Source organism: Fusarium solani (genome assembly GCF_023522795.1).
Source record: "Fusarium solani strain SB1 chromosome Unknown bctg00000001, whole genome shotgun sequence".
NCBI classification, from domain to species: Eukaryota; Fungi; Ascomycota; class Sordariomycetes; order Hypocreales; family Nectriaceae; genus Fusarium; species Fusarium solani.
Genome location: NW_027072156.1, coordinates 3,256,797 through 3,270,113, shown reverse-complemented (window position 1 = coordinate 3,270,113; position 13,317 = coordinate 3,256,797). Strand labels below are relative to the sequence as shown.

The 13,317-nt window shown below is 53.7% G+C and overlaps 3 protein-coding genes across 3 annotated transcripts; 1 reads left to right on the top strand and 2 right to left on the bottom strand.

Moving 5' to 3' along the window:
* Positions 1 to 823: 823 nt before the first annotated feature.
* MRS44_003126 (uncharacterized protein) lies at positions 824 to 1,773 on the bottom strand (the record flags this gene model as incomplete). The annotated part of the gene is made up of 2 exons (XM_046275295.2): positions 824 to 1,410; positions 1,464 to 1,773. 2 exons carry the CDS (start codon positions 1,771 to 1,773, stop codon positions 824 to 826), a joined length of 897 nt encoding a protein of 298 aa, XP_046137232.1.
* Positions 1,774 to 2,358: 585 nt separating this feature from the next.
* MRS44_003125 (uncharacterized protein) lies at positions 2,359 to 5,744 on the top strand (the record flags this gene model as incomplete). The annotated part of the gene is made up of 5 exons (XM_046272559.2): positions 2,359 to 2,938; positions 3,000 to 3,620; positions 3,672 to 4,250; positions 4,307 to 4,399; positions 4,450 to 5,744. The coding sequence occupies 5 exons, from the start codon at positions 2,359 to 2,361 to the stop codon at positions 5,742 to 5,744; spliced, it is 3,168 nt and encodes a 1,055-aa protein (XP_046137231.2).
* Positions 5,745 to 6,294: 550 nt separating this feature from the next.
* On the bottom strand, positions 6,295 to 10,140 carry MRS44_003124 (uncharacterized protein; the record flags this gene model as incomplete). Its single annotated transcript, XM_046280798.1, has 3 exons — positions 6,295 to 6,569; positions 6,625 to 10,044; positions 10,107 to 10,140. The coding sequence occupies 3 exons, from the start codon at positions 10,138 to 10,140 to the stop codon at positions 6,295 to 6,297; spliced, it is 3,729 nt and encodes a 1,242-aa protein (XP_046137230.1).
* Between the last annotated feature and the right edge of the window lie 3,177 nt (positions 10,141 to 13,317).

The following is a 13,317-nucleotide window of genomic DNA, read 5'->3' as shown; positions in this document are numbered from 1 at the left end:
TTGCTGGTGGTAGAGTGTCGGAGTTGACTCAGTTGAGGCGTTGTTGCGAACTCTATGAAACGTGATGAGATCACCCTTCTAGAGGTCAATGTTGGGCAGACTCGGAGGTTGTCTACTGAACGGTAAAGAGATCTTTTTATAAGATGACTGAGGGGATTATATAGATATGCCATTGACCCATTTGGTAAATCAAGCCAATAATGGCAGTTTTTGCGGAATCAAAAAGAACTGCCTTCTTTTTTTGCAAGATCGCAATGGCGAACCACACACAATAGGTAAGATACAGACCCCATTGTCAGGCCTCTCTCTAATTAGGCAACTTGGAGGGGTTCTCCATTGACCAACTGATTCATCCTCGCCGGCCTCATCTACGCAGGGTCGCCCAAGGATCGAGACGCTCAATGATTGGATCCTTGCTATTCAAAAGTGTACGCGATTTGTCTCTCGGTCAGGCGGTATTGTCTCATTCTCATGGTGGTGTGCCTGGACGAGGTCATCGACTGGGCCGCGGCCGTGGCTTGGGAGGCCGGCCATGGCCCAGCTTCGGTGGGACCAGGCTATTTGAGAGGCCGACGACTCGCATCATATCGCATCGTCAGGCAGAAACTGCTTGACTTTTCATGGTTCGTCGAGTCTGAGATCCTGGAATCGTTCAATTGTGTTGGTTACAGCCTGGTCGAACACACACGCTCGACCCATCGGCAGCAGGGGTATCTACCAACAATCTATACAATGTGTATGCGAGAAAAACGCCTAGCAAGAAGCCAGCAGCGCATGAATATCGACATTTCTTCCATTTCCCTCTCCTCTCTTTTCCCAGTGCTTAGTCCTCCTCGAAGAAGCCGCCCCCATCGCTGTCGTCGTCGTCGCTCTTCACGACTGTTTGCTTGTTTTGATGCATCAGTCGCCGGCGCTCTCTGCGGTTCATCGTGGCCCCCGAGTCGTCCTTGTTGTTCGATGTGCTCTTGTCCTTGAACGTCTGCTGCTTTGGTTGCGTCTTTGCCACGGGCTTGCCAACGTTCGCCTGCGCCTTGGGCTTGTTCTCGCGGCGCTGAGGCTTGGTTTCCTCCTCACCACCCGACGACCGTCTCTCCCTCAACTCTCGTAGCGCACTGGGCCCCTCCTTCAATGCCTGCTCGACCTCGGACCAGATTGGGGGCCGCTCCGTATGCAGCAGACCTCGCTGCTTCAGTGGTGTGTAATCGTTCTTGCCATCATCGGCCTCCTTCTCCCGCTTGTCGACTGGGTACAGACTGATGTAGGTTTCGGCGTGGGGAAAGTGTTGAGTGTATGCTTCGTCAACCTCGGCGACGTGGAGATCCCGTTTCAATTCCTCGAGCTCTTCCGGGGCTTCTGTCTCTTCAATCTTCTTGCGCAGTTGCTTTGCCAGTCGCGATGCCTTCTTCCGTTCTGCACTCGACGTTAGTTCCTAAACCTGCCAGATAAATCAAGAAAAACCGTACCAAAGAAGCGGACCATGTGGTATTTCGAGATCATGGCGCTTCGTTTCTTCTGGAAAGCCTTGTCGGAGACGGTGCTCTTGAGAGCGGCCAGCTCGCGTTCGAGGTCATTGTGGACGTTGGCGGGCAGGTCGTGGTTCCGCTTCAGGAGCCGCTCGATCGTGCGCGTCCGCTTCTTGGCCCATCCCGATGTTCCCTCGTTCGGCCGATGCTTTGTCTTTGTGTTGTGCTTGCGCTTCTTGGCCGCACCATTGAAGCCTTCTTGATCAGGCCCAGGGGAGCCAAGCTCTTCAAAGTCTCGCTTCGGAGCCATGATGAAGGTGTGCAGTTTGCGCGACCAAAGGGGGAATGTTGTCACTGATGTTGGCTGATAACCTGGGTGTAAATGGGGATAGAAGGGCGAGCGAGAGTTGGACAAAGTCGGTAACTTTTTTTTCGACTGGCGGGGATCGTCAGGTTGGTATCTTATCAGCACTTTCCATATCCGGATTAGCGCCCTGTGTCCCAAGTGTGGAGAAGGTGCGCTCTGCCATGTGAGCTGAGTGGAAGGTACCTTACCCAGCATCCATACTCCATACTCCCACCTACACCACGCAAACCATCATGAGTCTCATTTCTTGATGTCAATGGCACCCAATCGCCGCTCTCTAAGAGAATAATTATTTTTATCACTGTTTTGGATACCCTTTCACATTGGGCTTGCTCTCAAACTTCAGCTCAAAACACTCACACACTCGGCACCTGACTCAGGAAGCTCACTTCAACCTCACCTTCAGATCCAGCCTTCAAGCCGCAACCGCTGGCATTACCCTCCTGGAGATACCGCTCACAAACAGTTTCATTGTCAATTCACATGCTCGCGTTGAAGGCCCCCTCGCTGGGCTGATCAGTCTCCGCCATGGACCGCCCAGAACCAGGGCTCGTCAAATGGTCCTCCAACCCTTCATACGACAACTTCATCCACATCAACCTCCAGCACCGTGTTGTCCAGGTCTATGAGCCCGTCGGACACGCTAGGGCAGGGCGATTTGACTACAAGAAACTCAACCGTCACGATGACTTCCCTCCGCTCACTACTTATGACTGGTCACCCACCAACCCTGGCCTTCTTGCCGTCGGCACTGGGAGCGGTATTGTGAACCTGTTAAGGATCGACGATGGATCTAATGCATATGTTGAGCTGGGTCTCAAGATGTCTCGCACGTGTCAGGCTGTCGCATTCAACACCACGGGCCTATTAGCTGTTGGCCTTGACCGCGTTCGAATGGACCAATGTCTCCATATTTGGGATGTTAGCCGCTTGTCTTCGCTGGACAAGAACACACAAGGCTTCCCATCGGATGCCACCAATATTTCAGATCCCAAGCATCGCCTTGAACCAAGTGTGTCTGTATCTAGTATCAAGTTCTTTGAGGACAGCCCCCAGACGCTCGTGGTGGGCATCAAGGCCCAAGGACTTCGCATACATGATCTTCGCGGTAAGATTCTCAGAATCAATGTTGAGTTTATCCAGCTAATCTAGATGTCCTTTCTCATCAGATCCGGGCAGTGTTGTTACATTTCAAACGAAATGCAACAACAACCTCACGATTGATTATGCCGATCAAAACTACTTTGCATCATCCGCCCTGGACCATCCCGGTGTCATGATCTGGGATCGGCGCGCAACCACGAGGCCTGTGGCTGCTCATTCTTACTTACAGGCGGTTGATGAAGATGACCTGCCTTGGGGAGGAGCTCTGCGTCTTGATCGAGTGATCGAGACAGATTCCGACTCCTTCTTAGCAGATGGCAAGTATTCTCTTGTCAGATCCCTACGTTATTGCCGCGACCACCGAGGCCTTCTGGCCGTATTGTCGCGTACTGGTCAGCTCAAGGTATTAAAGACCAACAAAGAGACCCCGTCGGCCAGCTCTAGCGGCCCAGAGCTCCTCCAGGTCCAAAAATCTTACGAGATGGATGTCTCATATGTCGAAACATCAAGAAAGAATGATCGGATCGTCGCCTTTGATTGGGTGACTTTGAGCTCTCCTGTCCTGCGCCCACGACTTCTTGTCCTACGAGCAAATGGAAACTTTGAGATCTTGGAGCAACCATCCCATACTTCAGATCACGTCTACAAGCTTGTGCCCTGGCAAGCACCGCATCGTGGCCTTGAAGGTACGTCGATTCGATTCTTCATCTAGCTTGCGGAACCTGACCCCATACTAGAAGGAGCTCCCTACCACAGCATGATGCAATTCGAACCATCCCAGGCTCCAGACATTCTGGGGCCTCTGCTCATGGAAGAGGCCCTGTCAGATGTCCCGCTCTTTGGACCAGAGAGCGCAAACGTTCGGGCAGACACCGAAGCTGCAATAAAATCAAATACCCTATCTTCCGTCTCGATAGAGAACGTCGGGGCAACTACTTCTCCCTTGCCCGAGGCATTCCATGAAGCCTCTACTGTTGCTCCAAAGATAAGGGCCCTGCGCGCTTTTGTGAGGGACGAATTCCAAGCTCCTAAATCAGCAAACGGTGTTAAGCCACGCGCCGGCGACACCAAGATCGTTCAAAGCCAGATGAGTGAGATGTCTCTAGCATCTGATAGCCTGGGCTCATGCCGTGAGATCCATGATGCGCTGTTGGCTTCGCTGGCGGAGGCAGAGGGACTCCCCAGAGAAGCACAAAACGTCATTGACCATACAATGCTCTTGCGTGCCAAGGAAAAGTATCTTTTTGATGCCGTCGCCAATAGAGACATTGTAGCAGATGACCCCTGGGTCAAGTATGTCTGGGATTGGATTGCAAGTAAGTCTGGTTTGACGGGCTATAGTGTAGTCTATGAAGTGCTGACCTCTCTCTAGCCGCAGAAGACACTGCTGATGATGGAGGTTTGATCCTTTCGAGCCTCGATCTCAGCTACTTGGGCGTCCACTCAATATGGACAAACAATTTAGGTTAGCACTCAACTTTGCTTACCGCACCGCTTGATCTGACATGATTATAGGTCGTGATCCTTCAACCAGACTGCCAGCCGGCACATCACCCCCTGATCGATCAACCTGGGAGCGTTTAATCGGGTCCTTTTGTAAGAAGAACCACCTCCCCAAGTTTGACGGAAAAACCACCAAGTGGCCTTGTCATCGTCAGCTCTGTCTCGAGATATGTGGCTGGGGAGACTCGGAGAAGCACGATCCTAAGGGCCGCAACCGCAAGGCAGACCCTGAGTATCCCACCACCATCCATACCATGGCCGCTGCTCGAGCCTTATTCACGGGTGACCACAAAGAGGCCATTCAGATCCTTAAAAAGGCCAGCACCGCGCACCCAGAGCTCTTGTTTGTGTCCTTGGCCCTACAGCTCATGGGTCGTGGTGATAGCCAGCTCGCCAAGGAACAGCTCGACTTTGACGAGGCCGTAGCCTCCAAGACTGACCCCTATCTTCGTGCTATCTCGTCACTCATCGCAACCGGGGACTGGTCAGCCATCGCCAGCCAGCAATCCTTGCCCCTCTCGGATCGAGTCTATGTCGCCGTCCGCAACTTTGACGACGATCAACTTACCGCATGGCTTAACGACCAGGTCGCCCTAGCGGTAGCTGACGGTGACATCGAGGGCATCGTCCTTACAGGCATCTCGGAGACCCTGGCTGATATCTTTGCCCGCTACATACAAAAGTTCCACGACGTCCAGACGGCGGCTCTCGTCCTCTCCATCTGTGCCCCTCGTTATATCGACGACATCCGCTGCCGCGCCTGGCGCAACGCCTACCGAGCTCATCTTCAGCGCCACAAGCTCTTCTTTCATCGCACAAAGTTCGACGTCGAGTCCACAAAGCGCTCCAAGCGTGATGGAATCCCCAACCTCAAGCCTCCCTCGCGACAGATCGCCCTCCGCTGCGTCTTCTGCGACGCCGAAACCTCGCTTGTCAACAATCACCAGCCGCCTCACCTTGGCGCTGGCACCTCGGCGCAGGGAGCTGCCGGCCCTTCGTCGCTTGAGACGCGTAATCCGCTCCTCGCCACGAGCATAAATGCTGGTGTGAGCTGCCCCAACTGTGGCCGCCACCTCCCGCGCTGCGTCGTCTGCCTTGAGATTGTCGGCGTACCGCGCTCCGACAAGCCCGAGGAGAAGGGCGAGGGCAGGATGGCAGGCCGATTCCCAACCTTTTGCCTACGCTGCGAGCATGTATTGCATCTAGATCACGCTAGGCAGTGGTTTGCCAGACATGTCGAATGCCCAGTACCCGAGTGTCGTTGTCGTTGCAATTTCAGGGCAAACCCGGAGTTGAGTTATCATTAGCTAGAGAGAGAAGAACGAGCTTTGTTTTTTGTGAATATTATATTGATAGCCACCACGCAATCATCTCTATTCACCATCGTTTCCCAAGTGAACATTCACTGTGTCACGTCACATGCTGTCTTGGTTGCTCTCTATCCACAAAATTCCAAGAAAAAAGAGACAAACCCTGCAATCAACTCCCATCATTTGCCATCCCAGACCCATCAGCCCCTGATCCTGCTTGCTCATGTATAGTAGTAGTAGTAACAACCCGTCGAATCAAATATAATTCCTGTCAGAAAAGCGCCCTCTCTACCAACTCATCATCGTGCTCAGCCTTTCCCAGCTGAGATGGTCTTTTTCTCTTTTCTATCTTCATTTCGGCTTTCCAATCGGAACATTTCTAACCCACAAAACACACAAATGGAAGAAGGGGTTGGTCTTGTTGCTGGGGGAAGGGGGTATCATGACCAAAAAAGAAGTTGCCAATCGACGTAGGTCAACTCATTTGGCTGACCAGTAGTCGTCGTCATCGTCGTCGTTTCGTTCGAGTGAGAGTAGGGTACGGCTCTCATGAGGCGACGTCAACCTGGCACCAGGGGTGCTCCAGCACCTGGTTGATGTCGAAGCGGCCCGCGACGTCGCGGTTCAGCATGCCGCGGATCAGGTCGATGCTCTCCTCACTCATGGTAAAGGGGATACGCAGGTCGCGATCCATGATCTCGTCGATGCTGTAGAAGGGGTTCTCCTTGTAGATGATGGTGTACAGAAGAATGCCAAGTGCCCAGACGTCTTGCTCTGTACCACGATATGGCTTGCCAGCAAGAACTTCAGGAGCAGCATAATCTAGTTTCAAGTTAGTCAGGCCATTAAGTTAATGTCAGGCTCAGGGGTTGCGTACCAATCGTTCCTACAAAGACATCAAAAGGACCGCTCTTGATGTATGCAGCACTTCCGAAATCAATGAGCTTGATGTTGCCTTCTCCATCGAGGATCACGTTCTCGTCCTTGATATCGCGGTGCACCACTCGAGCCTTGGTATGCAGGTGATGGATGGCATTGGCTACTTGCACGAAGATGCTGCGGCACTCGGACTCTTCCATGTTGGTTCGCAGCTCAATGTAGTCAAACAGGTCCATGCCGGGCAGCCCGTGGGGGGTCATCTCGATGTAGTAGTTTATGTCGTCCTCGAAGAAGCCTTGCATCTCAATGATATTGGGATGCTGGAACTCGGGTCTGCGGAGGTACTCGAGGACATGAATCTCCAGAGGCACAGTTCCCAGCTTGCGATCCCTGGTCCACGTGTCGACGAGGATACGCCGCTTGGTGACATACTTGAGCACAATCTTCTTACCTGTCTGCTTATTTCGGGCTAGCTTCACTTGGCCGTACGCACCCTGGCCCATGTCCTCGAGAATCACGTAGTCGTTGATGGTCTTCTTATGGGGGGGTTCAACGACCTTGGGGGGCGGGGGTGGTTCATCAACTTGGGGAGCAAGCTTTTGCTGGCCGGTGATCTTGGCAGCGGCACTGAGAGTGAGGTCCTTTAATTGCTTAGAGAGCGAGGTTGCCGCAACAAGCAGGTCCTTCCTGGGCGCCTCGTCGTCCGAGGTGATCTCTAGGGGAGTATGGGCCGGGGTCTGGCCGGGCGATGGCTGGTGAAGGGGCGTTGCAGCTCCGGACCGGGTAGGGGACTCGAGGTTGTTGAGGTTCGGCTGGGTGCCATGGAGATGGCGGGAGTAGGTAATCCACAGAGCATACACAATTTCTGAACGGGTCACTTCGAACGTCTCGTCGCCACTGCTCGGGTTGGCGTTATCCTCATCACTGCCTTCGACCACCGTCTCGTTGACCACGAGCGTCTTCTTTTCACTCTTGACTACGCGCATTTGAACGTCAACCTTCAGGTCTGATCCGTCGCGGTGCTTTGCGCGTAATCCGGCAGGATGAAGGAAAGCGGAGGCGGCATCAGGGCGATGCTCCTTAAGAGCGAGAAACGCGGATGCCTTTCTGAACCGATGCTCGGGAACAACCATACCATCGAGCAGCTGAAGGCCGTCTTCTTCTATCAACGAGTCCAGGATCTTGTCGAAATCTGGGATGATGGTGTTGATGGACTTGCCATCCGCCTTTTCGAATCCAAAAAGCGCACCGCAAAAGACCGAGTTGGAGCTTCGAATCTTGAGACCCTCTGGCTCGACCACCACGATTCCAGCCATGTGAGGGAACGTCGAGACACGGAGCTGTAGCTTGCCCCTGACTTGCTCGACAGTGCAAGGGATGTTGACGTTGGGCGGGTAAGGGCATGTGAAGAATCTTCGCCGTGTGGCCTGGGCGAAATCAATCTCTCCAGTATTGGGATCAATGCCCTGCCTGGGGATTCGTGGGATAAGTCTGGCGATATCGAACCCTGGAGTAATCGACTCGAAACCCCAGATTGGTAACGTAGACCCCGTCACCTCTTGGACAATGCCATCTTCATCTAGAGAGATGTGGGCTACGTCTTCGTGGATCTCTTCCAGAACCCAGATGAGGCCTACCCGCTTCTCCTTGACCCAAAGGCTAGCAGAGCCTGTTGCACCATTGCGCTTCTGGATTGGCACAACATCACCACAGAGGAGTACTCCCCTCGATAATGTGTTCCGATGGTGTCCTCCACCACGGGTCTTTGGAGGACTAGGGTCGCCACTGTGAACCGTTTGTGCGCGCCTCGCGGCGTAGCTCCGAGACTGGGTTCTTGAGTTTGGTTTGCTCAAGAGCTGAGCTGTAATACCAGATCGGCCATTGAGCAGTGCTGAGGCGGCCGAAGCTGCTGGTGTTGCTTGTCCCGATGACACTTTGGCATCAGAGAATTCGTCCTCTGTTTTCTTGAGAAGCTTGCGCTCCAACCACGCCCGTCTCTCTTCCTGAACCACTTCCAGAATGCCCATCTTGCGCACTTCGGCTTTCGTCACGCCAAACACCAAGCAAGCCAGGTCGTTCGCCGCAATGATTGTCCACGGAGGTTTCACTTCCGTCGTAAAGATTGCTTGGGCGGCCGGAACCCATCGGTTTGTGTGTCCATGAACTGAGGGACCGAGCTGAGTAGGAAAGTTGGATGTCGAGGAACCAGGCAGCTGCCCCAAAGACGGCGATGCCAATGGCTCTTGATACATGGGCTGGCCGGTCAAGAATGGCTGAGCCATAGTGTCCATCAACTTGTCTTGAACAGATACCGACATTACGTCTGTCATGGTTCGCTTCAGGTTCGTAGGTCGTGAAGGTGCAGGTGCAGGTGCAGGTTTGTCGACAGCAGCAAGAATTTCCTCTTCACCCGTCGGAGGTTCTATTGTTGTTGTTGACTCTGGGGCACGATCAACATCTGTCGGCTCAACAACATTAGCCTTTCTCGTCGTCTCAGTTCGTGACCGGCGAGTCATCGGCGCAGGAGACGTTTGTCGAGGCTGCGTCAAATCAGTGCTCGATACTCGAGGGTTAAAGTTCTTGTCGAAAACGTTGTCTTCAGAGGCTCCAGCAGGACCCGTCAATGGGGCTGGTTGATAAAATTCATCAGGGTTTGGAAGATTTCCAGCTCTAATCAGCTGTGCTTGGGCGAGCAGGTCAAGCATGTTTTGAGTCTCAACATCACCACTGGCCCTGGCTTGAGCACTTGCAAGAGCCGCCTGTGACGAGTTCATGGGAAGACTATGGTCCTTCATGAACTCGATGGACCGCTTCAAGACATTGTGCCGGTTGTGCAAGAAGTCTTCGGACTGATTGGCAAAAGAGAACGAGTGCAGAGACTCGGAAGGAAAGCGTGAGAGATCCTCGGAGAAGCTAGGAGATGCCGGACCACCGGCCAGCGGCAGGTTGCCGGTGCTAGAGACCATGGCACTCATCGAGGTGGAGCGAGACAGAGTGGCTACGGAAGGGCTTCGAGACGAGGCTCGGGATCCCGGTAGTGTTGGGTTCCGGGACGGAGGACGTTGTTGTCTTATGCGGCGGAGGCCAGAAAGGCCTAGGCCATGCTCATGATCCGTCATGATGGGGGACCTGGGGTTGACATGGTGGTCAGCGGAAAACGTGCTGGGTTTGGCCGCCACACCCGGGCTGAGCGACACATGATTCCACTCGACGCACCTGGTGATGGCTTCAAGGTCAGCGGCAACCGCCGCCGCCGCAGACGCATCCAGCGACATTCGGACTCTACTACGATCTTGCTTCGGTGACGACTCGCTCGCGGAAACCAGGTTGCCGGTGCTACGGTTCTTGGGCAGGGAGAGCGACGTCGCCAGCTTTTCCCGTCCGCGTTGATGGTCGTCTCCCGTGTGATTTTCGGTGCCTGCGCAAGAGCATCGTGGTCAGCTGCGGTGGGGGACGAGTCCAGACGTAGGCAGGGCATACCATGATCAGGTTGTCCGCCATGCATCTGTAGCATAATTGGAGTCGGCCGAGAGAAGGCCGAAACCACAGGTCAGATGGTGAGAAAAGGGCTGCGAGAGAGGCGTGCTCTGAGGATGGCGGGGTTGAGCAGCAAATCTTGGTCGGCTGGGTCTGGTCGCCCAAAAGCTCCAACAAAATGGATCGAAGCCGTCGCCACTAAGGAGAAGTTGCTGTCATGGATTGTCTAGGAGAGAAGAGGACGAATCGAAGCAGACGCCAGCCGGTTTATCGAGGAATATTGATACTCCAGGGTTACGATTCGAGGGGTGGTGGCGGTCGGTGGACGGATGGGGTCTTGTTGTTGCTGGGTCTCAACCTGGCCTGGCTTGTGACCTCGGTGACAAAGAAAACGGTTGAGATCGGCGGATTGGACGAGGACGAGGAGCCGGCGGTCGAGTCGGTAAAAGATGATGTTGATGCTGAAAAAAAAATAAGGGATGGATAAGTCGGCAATCGAGCTAGGGAATACGAGAAGAGGAACAGGCGCTGGACGTCTCAGTCGTAAGGCTCGCGGGAGGAGGGAGGATGGTGGGTTTGGTTTGAGGAGTAGGTAGCCCGCCCAGCCCAGGTAATTACACACTGGACGGCTCTAATTCATGGGGGTTGTGGTGGTTATCATAGGCTGCCCAAGAACAAAGTGATGGAGGCAAAGGGGGTCTCTGATTGGCCGTCATCCAAGCTACGGCTCCCCAAGGTCCCTGAACCCAGGGAGGTTACGGCGATCACAGTGAAGAACCCCAGCAAGAAACCTACACAAGCCTGGCAGGAAGCTACAAGTTTCCAATCCGCGTCTGCTGTCAGAGGTGCCCTTGTCCGTCTAGGATTCGAATGACGCCAGCAGCTGGAACCTCGAAGAAGATCATCAACTCCATGTGAAGCACCTCAATCCCCAACGAACGGCATGTGCTACGCCAAGCCAAAGGGGGAGCTGGAGCTGGATTGCACCCTGAGATTGCGGTGCTACCTAAAATTTTTGGTCCAAATTTCAATTGGGGACGAGGCTTGAGGCTCATTGAATTTTTTGTCCTCTGGCTGGGTCCATCCGCCCCCGGCCTGCGCGGGCTGTGAGACCAGACTCCGTCACCGACGGCCACTAGAGGGTGGGAGGAATAATAGCGTATCGGTTGAGTTGGCGGATGGCCCACCTGCACCTCAGAGTTGAAGAGTGTGTCCAAGGCTTTGATCCATGATGCTGCTCTTCTCCAAGATGACTCAACGATGGGAATAAACAACAGCACGTGAACCAAGATTGCATCGAAGCGCATGAGCTGCCCCTTGTTCCCACGGTAACTCAAAACCTAAATCAAGCTGTTGAATACTGTCGGCCGGCACAGTAGTCCTGCGTAGGACAAAGTAAATAGCCTCTGAGCGAGACCTCAACTTAGTCATCGAGGGCAACACCAAATGAGGTCTAGCATCAAGGAACCCCCGACTCCCCGGAGGAACGGTTTATCGTCTTCGGGGTCTTGTGTCAAGCGGGAGCATCAACGTGAGCGAGATTACCTGATTGACGATCGCTACGTCGTGTCACTGTCAAGACGCCCAAGGTTTCGCACATGAATCAGGAGAGAAAAATGTGCAAAATCGGGGGAAATGAGGGCAAAAAGCAACAGCAACAGGAGAAGAGGAGCGAACTGTTCCCCTTTTGACGGCCACGTGGAGTTGGGCTTTGCAGTCAGCGCCTCCTCGACCCATCCGAGATTGCCAATCGATTCGACTGGGAATCATTCAGCCAAGAGAACGGAGACTCTTGGATTGCGTCAGGGCCCACAGAGGGTTCTCCACCGATGAGAATAATGGTGAGGACCTACAACTGACTTCCCTTGCTGTTATGTTGAAGGGAAGATACCAAGTCAGGGTCGGGGATACGGAGGACATAACTGGCATTCAGTTCTTGAGACATCTTGCTGCCAACCTAATTCAAAGCCACCAGACCAAAAAGGTATTTGGCCATGGCTGTCATGAAAGCTCGATCAAAGGAGTTCGAAGTATCCATGTCCAGTAGCGGGATACCATTAAGACCCAGGTTTTTAGCCAAGGTAAGAGCAGGCTGCAGATAGCGATCAATATAGGTAGCCTCAGAATCCGATCTTGATTATCACAGCGTGACAAAGTCATGAGACCAACCCATAGCTGCCAAAATGTCTCGCCAGGAGACACTAACTCAAACAAGGCACGCGACACTAACAGGTATCACAACCAGACCAGGCGAAATCGTTATCTCTGCTTCAGGCTGAGAGAAAAAGGGCGTGAATGGTTGACGATAACCAAGACACGAGGGCATATGACCCTGAGACCTGTCACTTGAGAGCCGGTGTCATCTCCAGGTGGGCGCCAAATCCGGGAACAAGACGTCTAGCGGTCCAAAAAGGGGACCAGAGATGCATATGAAGCGCTGTCGACAAGTGACGCATGAGCAACTAGAATGTTTGTCTCTGACCGCGGTAACCGGCTTGGAGTTCATGCCTTCTTAAAGGCATCATGAGGTGCTTGAAAGCGATAAGAGATGGAGAAAAGCGATAACAACTCGTGGCGGGGTCAACGCTCCAGAGTCCCAAGGTGAGGGGCATTTTTGGCGGGGTTTTCTTCCCCGGGCTCTCGGCATCAAGGCCCGCGTCAACTGGAAGAGGAAGGAACAAGACCATGAGGCAAAAAAGGCGCCCCAGGACGCAGGCCGCTATTCGACGGCCAGACGCAGCCACGCAAAGAAAACCCTCAGCCCAGCATGCTGTCGTAGACCGCGATCTTTTCCTCACTGGTCAGACGTTGTTCTGACCGCCTTCCAGAACCTGCATGCGGAGAAACGGCTCCCATGGTTGGTCCATCGCGAGCTGGACCCTTGAGTCAGGGAACGTTTTGCCTACAGCTCTGGGTGTAAGGGCCCCTTGGAACCTTGGGGGTCCTTTTGGGGGGAACGTCTAGAACTGGGCGATCCGAGACAGGCACGCTCGGGTTCAAGGCCTCGAAGCAACGGCGGGTAGCCTCTTGCAGTAATGATGATCCAGTGTAAGTGGTCTTTCTCACCAAAGTTTAAAGCGTGACCAAGAGCGGGATTAAGCAAAAAAGCCACAGTCTGGCGCCTTGGGCAAAATGGATGAGATGATGACCAGGAGAAATGGCATTTTTGGGTGATATCTTGCTAGGTACGGCGCAACAACCCAAAGACGGGTGC